The following is an 11,876-nucleotide window of genomic DNA, read 5'->3' as shown; positions in this document are numbered from 1 at the left end:
TATGTGTGTGTGTAATATATATTGTATTTTGTAAATTATATTTTTATAGTATATATAATTTGTTTTACTATAAACACATTTCTGTTATATATATATAAAAACATTTACAGGCAAATTGGGCACATTTTATTTACGATATGCACATCCCTAAAATAAATAAGCACATCAATGTCTTAGCAATTTAAAGAAGAACTCCAGGATTTTCAAAAGTTAACCCTTGCAGTGGGGTTAACTATTCGTTTTGGTCTAGGGAACAGAATAAAGAAGAAATACTCACCCGATCCTTGATCCTGCGGTACTCAGCGCTCACCTCTCTCCCCCTCCAGAGGGCTGTCGTATGTGCCTCAGTGTCTTCACATCTAATAGACCTGTTAGATGTGATGATGTCACGGGTCCATAGACCACTAGAACCCAGGGGGAGTGCACGGTTTGCCACATTGCAAGGGTTTAGAACACTTTTGCCTAGAGCTCTTTAATTCCACAGGAATGTATTCTCATGGGATTTCGGATTCTCAGCTTCACCAGAATCCTGCAAGTCCCATTGATGTCACTCTCACCTCGGTGAGCACAGCAGAAGCTGGGGTGTAAGGTAAGTATTATTTCATTACTCTTCCAATGTTTTATAGCTTCTCTGATTTCAGTTAACCTTTTGTATTTGGGGGTGGGGGGTATAAGGTAAGCATTTATATACAAGGTCCACTTTAATTACACCTGTCTTGTTGTCATCATAGATTCACCAATGTGCTGGAAACATTCCTTAGGGATTTGAATCTATGCTGACTTGACAGCATCAGCATTTCACCACCACCACTGGCTTGAACCATTGACACAATACAGAATGTATACATGACCTTAACCTATGAACGCCACATTCTGACCCTACTACCTGCATGTCACAGCAGAAACTGAGATTTATCAGACCAAGCAACATTTTTCCAATCTTCCAATTTTAGTGATCTGCAGCCTTGGAAACAAATTTGTTTTTATAGTATTGGGTTGTTGGCATCATGCCCAACCCTTGACCTGAGGTTATTGCAGAAGACCTTCCCAGCACAGGTGACACTAGTAATGTAACTTACTGTAGTTATATAGCTAGTAAGGTTGAAAAAAAATACACAAATTCAATGAGCTTAGCTGAAAAAAAACACAACAAGCACCCTTCATCCTCAAAATCCTAAACCTGCAGTTGATCTAAGGGAAGGCAGGCAAAAAACGATTGTAAGAGTGGTCCAGTTTGCTATTCTTGGTTTTTTCTGGGTTCCTATTTCTGGGTTCCTCTAGGTACCTAATTCTTATACAGTACCTGCAGCAGGTTTTATGTTTTTGTTCTAGAGTCTGTTTAGGTCTAAATGAATATTATAGTTAAAAATATGGATCAAATAATACCCAAATCAGAAACGTGGTGTACGGTACTATGTTTTATGGCTAGCTAGCGGAAATCCTGGCAAGACTTGAAGGAACAAGGACTCTTTATAAGGCAACATTCCAATAAAGGAGCTTTATGCCTTGAAGGCTTGATTTCGTTTTTACTACAGTTAGCTGTTAAATGTATTAGTCCCCTAGCCAAACTACATGGACACTTCTCAGTCACGTGAGCTACACAAGCAAAATCACCCACCTAAAAGATGACTATTTGTCACAATTAAATCATCTCAAAGGGTGACCATAAGTGAAACATTTGAGGGTGAATTCCGCTGAGTGCTTTCCCTTTATGCATGTTAAGTCAACCCACAAAAGTAAAGTTCAAAATGGCCACACTACCACTGAAACAGTTTTAAGGGAGCCCGTTGGCATATGAATATAGGAGTTGTCCTTGCAAGCTAGAAGACCATTATACTGATCTTAGCTACACCAGCTAGTCTGTCATTGACATAGAGCAAAAACATACTTCACTCAGGAATAACCTTCGTCGTAGAACTTTACAAATAAGCCCATTTCTGATGAGTCACAGGCACCAGAAATGGGGACTTGGGTGGATGCAGTAATCACTGAAAAAAATAAAGTTTTATGCAAAGTAAGTGTTTGGTATGCAGCCTCCATTTCTTTGGATGCTGGGAAGTTAAAGCAGTATGCAACCCTCATTTATTAATTGTTATTTTCCGCTAGCTCCATCTTATTATGTGCACGTGCAATATCATTTCCTTTCATTTGGCTCCAAACCACACACACTTTAACTTTTGTGAAGATCTTTAGGCCTCATTCACACATAACGCAAGCAAAATTGTATATTGCGTCTATACGCGTCTATACGAGCGTCTATGCGCATATATATATGAGCGTATATGCGTATACTATATGCAATCCCATAATGGATCACTCGTAATGGAATTTTTAATGTGCTGTACGTATGTGCGCGTAAACACGGGTATGTGCGCGTAAATACGCAGCAATACGCTGCCCGGACGCATCTCTGTTCCATTCTGTTTTTTTGCATGTGTTGCATATGGTACAATACGCGCGGCAGTGTGAATGAGGCCTTACACTGTATAAATCTTGGTGCCACTTCCCCACTTCAACGAGCGCACACTGTAAGACCTCATTCACACACAATGCAAGCAAAATTGTATATTGCGTATATACGAGCGTCTATGCGTATATGCGTGCACTATATGCAGTCCTGGAATGCATCACTCGTAATGGAATTTTTTATCTGCTGTACGCATGTACGCGCGTATGTGCGCGTAAATACGCAGAATTACGCTGCCCGGACGCATTTCTGTTATATTCTGTTTTTGCGCATATATACGCTACGCAAATATACGGCTCCATTCACGGCTGTGTGTATGGAGCCATTTATTTGCATATGTTGCATATGGTACAATACGCGCGTATATGCGCGGCAGTGTGAATGAGGCCTAAGTGCCAATTCATCTGTGCCTGTTTGTAATTGACATACTTTCCCCTTCTGGAAATGGAGCCAGCTGTCAGCTGGTGGTGAGTTGGACAGAGCGTGGCTTTGAAAGGACTCCTTCCCTCCTGCCTGTGCTTTAGGGGCACAGAGCACTTGTGCATTCAGATTTCACCCCAAACAGGAGCATGCACGTTAGGGTGGCTACACTGGCCCTCCAGGGAGACCCTACAAGGTCGCATAGCCACCCTAAAGGTAGTAAGTGTTCTTTCCAAGTGTTTGAAGAGTTAATTTGACTGAAAGAAAGGTCAGAGACAGATTTTGGAAAACAAATAACCAATAATGGGAGGTATGCTATTACATTTTATTATTCGAGGTTTTAAGAACAGTGAAAGGCAGTGAAAGGCGGCTGAGGAGATAGGCTGCACCCTGAGTGGAGCAATTCTATTGCTGTAATGCTTGCTTCAAATCAGTGAGTCTCTTGGTTGGCAAGCCAGGTGGAAGATAAGGGCCCTGTAGAACGCACCATTAAAAACCAGTAAGCGTTGGTGTCACTAGCACTGTGCACCCGAGGCACATGTCCCACATCTCCTGCCGTGTGGTCTGGGTCCCTATGCGGCGACCACCCACCACTACAACAGCCAGTGTCATACCCCACCTCGCTGACTGACAGGGCAGTAGAATCCAGAGCCAAGGGTAGCTTCCCTAGGCTCCTCCTCGGCTCTCGCCTGTCACATGACAGAAGTCGAAAGGAGCCTGAGAGTAAACCCCTTTCTTGCTGAACTGCATCTGAGGTCCAGTGATTTCTGGGAGGGAGGGGCAATTGTGTTGGGGGGCATAATGCTTAGGGGGGAGATTTTTGCTGGGTGAAGATTTGTGCTGGGAGAGGAAAATTGAGGGAGGTTGGTGCCTGGGAAGGGGGTGGACAATGACAAAGACTTGGATTTCAGGAAAGGGTGGATAATTGTGCGGAGAGGGGAGGGTTAATTTAGCATTTTTGTTTGGGGGAAATTTGACTTTGTGCTGAGGAAGGGGGTTGGTTTGGGGTGTTGAGCATCCCGATTAATGCTGTACTTTTTGGCAGGGATGGGGGATTTTTATTTTAGAGGGGAAAGTGGCGCAGAGTATTGCTTATGGGGGAATATTGCACTCCCCTGACCCCTGCACTTTGCGCAAAACTCCCTACACTCTGCGCAATATGTAGTCCTGTCCCCTGCATGTTACACACTCCTGTGAGTTATATACCCCTAGCCACTGCACTCTATCCGTTACGTACACCTAAACCTCTGCACGCTGTGCATTACCTACGCCTCACCCCTGCACTCTGCACACCCCTGATACCTGCAAGTACTATACAGCCCTGCACTATGTGCATTACACATTTCTGACACACGTGCTCTGAGCATTATGAACTCCTAAACCCCTGCACTCTGCATATTATGCACCCCTGACCCCCTTAACTCTGTGCATTATTCACCCATGCACTTTGTGCATTGCACACCCCTTCCACCGGAACTCTGTGTTGTACATACTCCTGACCACTGAGCTCTGAGTGTTAAGTACTCTGGACTAGGAACCAACCAATTATCGGATCTAATATTGATTAAATGTACTGATGTTACAAAAAAAAACATTGTGCGAATTTCACTGTGTGAAATTCGCACAGTAGGTGCCGCTGTGTGGCCGGCATCACTCGATCAGCTGATCAGCAAATCTATGTAGGAACAGAGCTGACGGCTTTGTTCGGGTATTCTGACATACTAAAAAAAGCAGCAGATAGCAGGGGAAGCAATAGCCAGAACTTTCTCCATCAGGTCCGCTCCTCTGCTGATTGACAGCAAGCAGTGGGCCAGCCTGCTATTGCAATTTGAAATAGCCAATAGCAGGCTGGCTATTCTACTCCCACTGCCTGCTGTTTACATTCAGCTGCCAGCTGCGGAATCCTGCCACCGGCAGATGAATGGGGTGGGAGGCAGACGCTAGGAGTCGACCGATATCAGGCGAATGCCTGCTGTTAACATTCAGCTGCTGGCGCAGCTGGATGTAAACAGAATATCGGTTATAATCTTGAAAGGTGGCTCATAATCCAGGGCTGTTTGCTGCCAGCAGCTATGGCCAGCGGTGTGTTACACACCACTGGTCCCTATACTCTGTGCATTAAGAAGTCCTGACCCCTGAGTTACACACAACTGATCCGTGCATTATGTGCGTTACATACTCCTGACCCCTGTACATTACACATACCTGACCACTCTGTGCTTTATGTACCACTGACCCCAGCACGCTGTGTGTTACAAATCCTTGGCCCTTGCTTAACATACTCCGCACCCTGGTACTCTGCGTGTAATGCACTCCTGATCCCTGAACAGGGTCCTGGCCCCTGCACTCTGTGCATTACATACTCCTGACCCCTGCACTCTGTGCATTATGTATTCTTGACCCCTACACTCTGTGCATTATGTATTCCTGACCCCTGCACTCCATGCATTATTACACATTCCTGACACCTGCACTCTATGCATTATGAACTCCTGACCCCTGCCCTCTGTGCATTACATATTCCTGACCCCTACCCTCTGTGCACTACATACATTTTTCTATAGTGGGGAAAGACTTAAAAGCACAATTTTAAATATTGACATCTGTGTCCCTAAGGCAACCTCGGCACTCCAGTTGTGTTGAGCCTACAAATCCCATCATGCTTCTTCCTCTGGGAGTCATGCCTGTGGCTAGGAGAGTCCTGCAATGCCTCCTGGGACTTGTAGTTCCACAACAGCTGGAGTGCCGAGGTTGCCTACCCCTGCCCTAAGGGGAAGATACACAGCAGGAAGTGAGTGAAAATCTCACCCTTGATATCTGCGTCCCAAATGGAAAAGATTTCCCTTCACTTCCTATTCCAGAACCACAGCAGGAAATGGGAGGAAAGCTCACCTTTGACAGCTGTCAACAGAGAAGGTGTTTACAAACTGGAAATTCCCTCTCACCTCCTTGACAACCAGTTCCAGGACAGCAAGTGACAACAAATCTTCCCAGTGCAAAATAAAAACGAGTTATAACCATTTTGTCTCTATCTAAAACATCTAGAGTGCTACTTTAACAATGTTATTGACACTCCTCTCTGACTGTCACTTCCCCCTCAGAACCTTCTGAATTCAATTTTACATTACACTTTATTACCCCGCACAGCCAGCACTTGGGACACAAAGTGAGTGACTCAAGTTGTCATGTGACACTCACTTCAGAAAAGGGACACACAGGTCCCCTCACACTCCTATATACAGGCACCTGAGAGGCACCTCCCCGCTGTGACGTCACATCCTCTCCAGCACTCACCTGGGCTCCGGTCACCGTCTCTTCCCCGTGCTCTGACATGCTGCCGGTGTGTAGCTGTGTGTTGCCCGGGTTCCGGGAGCTGCGCGCGCAACCCCCGCCTTGTACCGGCAAATACAAAACACATACAGCTGACTGTCACTGCCGGGTCACGTGGTGCGAGCCTTTAATAAGGAACGCACGTGATTCTGGGGGTGGAGTGCACACTTCATTAAACTTTGGGGGATAAAGACTTTCTTCTTTGGCAGTGTGCATTCCTCACCCGGCTATGTATACTTTATGTATGGTGCCACAGAGCGGAGATAGCATTCCAAATGATTTTAAGAAACTGTTTGATGCTGAAGCAGTGTCAAGTCTTTACAAGTGGTTTTCCTGCACTCTGATGGAATTCTATTCCGCCATAATTCCACTGGGGGAAAAAAAGCCCATGTCCCTTTTTTTTTTTTTTTAAGCTTAAGACATCTATCGACAATGCTTGGATGCAAATGGGCCCCTCCTTGTTGAGTGTTGTCATGCATAGGGAAACGTGCAAGAGAATGTGAATGGGGCTTTGCAGGTCAGATGGGCGATTTTGTAGCAACAATTCCTCGTCGCTATGAAACTCTATTGCCAGTGATTAAGGCCCCATTCACACTGAGCGATATGAAAATTGCGCGATTTTCCGCAAGCGATATTGAGCGACTTGTTCCTATTGGGCTGTATGCAATCAGGAGCTAAATCGCTAAAAAAAAGGGTCATGTAGCAGCAGCAAGCTACAGCGACGAGCTACAAGCGATATTGAGCGACGAGATGTGAACAGCTCCATTGAAATGGATTGGGGAAGCTACATAGAGTGATATCGTGTGGAAATATGAGTGATACCGCTGCAAAAATCGCTCAGTGTAAATGGGGCCTAAGGCTCTGTTCACACCAGCAGCATGCTCTACAGCACGGCTACTGGAATGCACTGAAGGGAAGCGGTGCAATTAGCTGATTTCAGTGCATTGCATGTTTTTGTCTTCAACTATTGAAATTACATTTCTTTCAGTTCGATTCACCTGTCATTGCGATGCATGCTGCAGGGAAAATAGTACTGCATGTGGTCAGGGCCGCTGATAGGGATGTACAGGCAGTACTCCTGAATTGGGCCCGAGCCACATTGGCTCAGCAGGGAAGCCCAGTAGGTGCCGCCTGTCTCAATTCTATGAACTGTATTATTGTTTGTCATATTTATACAAAGTTTGACCACGCTTCCTAATATTGTGGCATTTCATTGTGTTATGCAGTGGGGTTGATCGGGGGCCCAGCATGTAGTACCGTCTTTCGGCGCACACCGCCAGTGTGAACTGATTCCAAGGTGAACAAGACGGTTTGCCATGCCCAGCACAGACTGATGCATCTGGTGTGGACGGGCCCGAACAGTGAGTTGTTGCTTGCCATTTAATTGCTATAGTTGCTGGTGATTTGTTGCTATGAAGCGATTTGTCTCTGCCACAGGGTCAGGTTGGCGTTGCTACAAATCGCTCTCCCTCAGCCATTTGTAGGTGAATGCAGAGCGAGCATCACTGGTGTGAGTTACCAGTTGCTGGATAATTTGCAAGTTCCATGGGAAATTACTATGATCTTCTTAGCCAGAAATGAATTAAAAAATAAAGAGGATCGATGCACTAACAAATATCGGGATCATAAATGCAGCTTTAGGCTATTGCAGTGAGGTCATTTCTAGTTCACATGTTTAGTAAGTGGGTGACATTGGGCTGATTCCATTAAAATGTGTCAGTTATTTTATCAGCATTTATTATTTTATCTCATCATTTTCCTTTCAAAGTTATCAGTTCACATACGCAAGTCAGCGGCGGACAAAGAGAACAATTATTTTGCCCAATTCAAATACTGCCAGAGTACCAATACTCAGGGGCCCAGTTATAAAGCAGTGGTGGGGCCTTACTATGACCATACTGCTGCTTTAAAAACAAAAATGGCATAACCGTGTTCTAAGGGCCCATTCACACCATGTCCGGATCAGATGCTGTGTGTTACATTTTTCTTCCGCACCAAAATGCATCCCAATGCATTTGTATGTGATTTTTGGGCTCTGTTCACACCAGTCAAGTCCGTTCCAGTGCAGGAAAAAAAAATGCCGCATGTCACATTTTTCCTGCACTGGAACACAACAGAAGCTATGACATGGAGCAGGAAGAGATTAATTTGCATTGTGACATTACCCCCAAAAAACACACTGGAACGCGTCACAAACGCACTGCAGCGGGTTTGCAGAAACACGTGCAGATCTGGTCCAGACATGGTGTGACAGGGCCTTAAAGAGCCAATTAGAATGAATGAGTGCCCCGTCAAAGTCATGTGACTGGCCCTCTAGGGGCATGGCCCTCCATACCGTCTTGTCTTGAATTGTGATTGTAATTAGGGATGAGCCGAACACCCCCGTGTTCGGTTCAAATTCGAACTTTCGAACATGGAAAAAGTTCTAATTCGAACTTAGAACTCAATGTAAGTCTATATGGGTACATAGTTACATAGTATTTGGGGTTGAATAAAGACATACGTCCATCAAGTCCAACCCATATAGGTCCACGCATCATCTCATTCTTAGGGATACTGGTATCCCTGGATATTACGGTCCCTCAAGAAATTGTACCACAATGGCATACGATATGTTTTTGTTAGCAGCTCTGACTCCTCTGTATGACTATTACTACAGAACATCTCCCTCCTGATGAAGCATAAGCAAAACGCGTTGAGTTTCTGAAACCAGCAAATTATTTCCTACTTCTGACTATACAGATCCAACTGGCCTGGTACACATGAGTGACATGGAGTAGTGAGTAGTCTCTGTATAATAAATATGGCCATAAAGAAACTAAGTGGTTTCAAGGAGATTATGTAATGAATATACAGTATGTAGAGAGCTACTTTTTATCATTGTCTTATTACAAGATGTTTTGATGTGAATAAATACATTTGAAATATTTTATATATAATCGGATGAATGTGCAATAGGACACCTTTTCAGCCCCACTTATAGTGTAAATAAAAAATGTACAGGCAATCCCAAAGTTACATACATCCGACTTACATAAGACTACTTACAGACGGAGGCTATTACTGTACAGCAGGGGTAGTTGTAATGCTACCGCGCTCATGCTGACGAGGAGTGTCCGCCTTTTTGGGTCTGGTTTGTAGTACTGTACGTACATTACAGGAAGTTGGCTCTTGTTAGACTGCAGACGAGGGGTGCCCACCTCTTCTTCCAGGTCACTGAGATTTTTACTGCTGTCTGTATTCTCATTAGAAAGATTTAATCTCACTTCCTGTCCGTGAGACAACAGGAAGTGAAAGAAAATCTACCCCTAGGAAGGGAAATTCAGTCCTGTAAGAGTGATCATGGCAAAAAGGTGTCTCCACTGAAGCTTTATCACCAATCCTTGTGTCCACGACAACCCAAAATTTTCAAAATCTAATTGTCACAGGGACAGAAATCTTCTGAACAGGGGCACACACAGCAAAACAAACGTTACAGGGGGTAAACCCTCCCCTATGCTAACCAAAACTAAAATAAACATTTTTGGCTGGAGTTACAATTAAAACATTTACCTGTTCCAACTTGCATACAAATTCAACTTAAAGGAGAACTATGAGGTGAGTGCTTTTCACTCACCTCATAGTTCTAGCCGACCTGTGACAATGAGACTGTCACAGGTCGGCTCAATAGATCTAGAGGTGAGAGAACACATACCGGCGTTCGCTCACCTCTCGATCCTGTCACAGCCCTCTGCCGTGACAGGGGAGGGGCTGGATTCCCCCCTCCCTGATCCGCCAGCGCTGACTGGCGGATCGGACGAGGGAGGGGCGGGTACAGCTGGCTCTGCCTCTAGATAGGCAGAGCCTGCTGTAGCTCGCGGTATACTGAGCTTAGGGTGACGGGAGGATGCTAGTTTGTGTCCTCTGTTACCCTAAGGAGAACTATGGGGAAAAGCCTTAACCCCATATTTCTCCTTTAAGAACAAACCTACAGTCCCTATCTTGTTCGTAACTCGGGGACTGTCTGTACTTCTATCTTTAGCCTTCTGTATCTCTGGATCTACTGATCATTTTAATCTGCAATTTTCATTAAAGATAACCTCTGCTTAGGCGTTTTGTCACATGCTCAATATGAATCATATATGATTGTCATTGTTTTATTTAAGTCAACAGAAATCTACAATACATTTTATTTCTAAAGTATTCCAAGTTATTTTAAAGAAGATCTCTTAGCTGTGATCTTACTTCCTTTAAGCAGTCCCCACTTTGTTCCTCTTATCACTTTCTGTACATAACCTCTCAGAATTAGTAGAATGAGGAAGTGGAGCTTTACATGAATAGATGGCCTTGAATGCCAAAACATCTCTTTGTGAAAGAGAATGTCTGGCAACAGTAATATCCATTCTTGAACTGCTCATCCAGGAAACACTGCAGCTTTGTCTAATCTAGGAAATCAGTTATTTTAGCTTTAATCTGTTTTATGTAATCCAGGTAGATTTCAAGAACACTGCATGTGCTTCCTGCTTGAGTTTGCCCACACTGGTCACTTCATCCTGTGGTATGCAACTTTCTTTCTTGGTTTCTGGGGTGGCGTGTAGGGAACGTACTGCCAAGCCTGCAAATGTTTTTGTAGGGATGCACAGATACTTTTCAAGTACCAATGCCGATACTTGGCATTTTCATGAGAACTACCAGGGTTGCAGCTGGGACCTGGCTCTGGCGCTCCCCCACTATCCTGAAATCATTAGTCAATATTGTTTTCGAAAAACTGTCACATGACTATAAACAAAAATGTATCAGTACTCGTACTTGTAAGTACTTGGGCAAGTATCAGTACTTGTACTCGCAAAACTGGTATCGGTGCATCCCTTTATTTATATTTATAAAACTAAAATCATACATTAAAACAGAGATGTACAAATCCCAGGAGCTCCATGTGCTCCTTACAAATGACAGCTTCCTCCTAAATTTTGAATTTTCTAGTCTAGTCTTGGAGTTCAAAAAGTATCGGTACATGTACTTGTACTTGCACCGAGTACTGTACTTGGTATCAGTGATCCCTAGTTTTCAGTAGTTTTTATTAAGGTGTTTCAGGGGTTACAGTTGTGCAACATAATATACATGTACAACATATATCAGATGAATGTATAACATTGATCCATTTAAGCTTTCAGATTTGGCACATGTATATACATATATTCAGTTAACATTCGAAAACATAGGATGGTGGGTTAAGGCCAAAGCCTAGTTTCTGTGGCCTTGAGGGTATAAAGGTCCCTGAATAAAAATAATGTGGGTCAGGGAAAAGGGGACATGGCAAGGCAGGTTAGAAGTTGCAAATCTGGAGTAGGTGTCAATAGTTAAGGAAGGGTGGGAGTTGCTAGAGAAGTAGGTTCAAAAGAGACAAGAAGCAGGAAAGTGAAAAAGAAGAAAAAAGGGGGGAGAGGAGATAGGGGTCCAGGTTTTGGAGACCTAGGGTCAGACATTTACCATGGATGGTCAAAGGCTGCAGACAGGTAGGTCATGATCCAGGGGTCCCAATATTTATGGAATTTGGACAATATGAATTTTTTTCATGAAGCATATATTGATGCATACACAATTTAAAGTTATTTTGGGGTATGTCTGGTGTTTCCAGGCTTCAGCGATGGTATAGTTCCCAAATGTGAAGTGGGTGGTT

General features: G+C 44.0%; 1 protein-coding gene across 1 annotated transcript in view; it reads right to left on the bottom strand.

Annotated features, from left to right (window-relative positions):
* CUNH10orf11 (chromosome unknown C10orf11 homolog) overlaps positions 1-6,354 on the bottom strand; it is a 641,101-nt gene extending 634,747 nt beyond the window's left edge. The window contains exon 1 of the mRNA XM_018558158.1: positions 6,182-6,354. Coding sequence (XP_018413660.1) covers positions 6,182-6,220 — 39 coding nt within the window. The 5' untranslated portion in view covers positions 6,221-6,354. The remainder of the gene's footprint in view (positions 1-6,181) is intronic.
* Between the last annotated feature and the right edge of the window lie 5,522 nt (positions 6,355-11,876).

Source organism: Nanorana parkeri, unplaced genomic scaffold (assembly GCF_000935625.1).
Source record: "Nanorana parkeri isolate BGI_ZX_2015 unplaced genomic scaffold, ASM93562v1 scaffold322, whole genome shotgun sequence".
Lineage (NCBI taxonomy): Eukaryota > Metazoa > Chordata > Amphibia > Anura > Dicroglossidae > Nanorana > Nanorana parkeri.
Note: the sequence above shows the minus strand (reverse complement) of the source record. Positions and strands in the feature narration are given on the sequence as shown.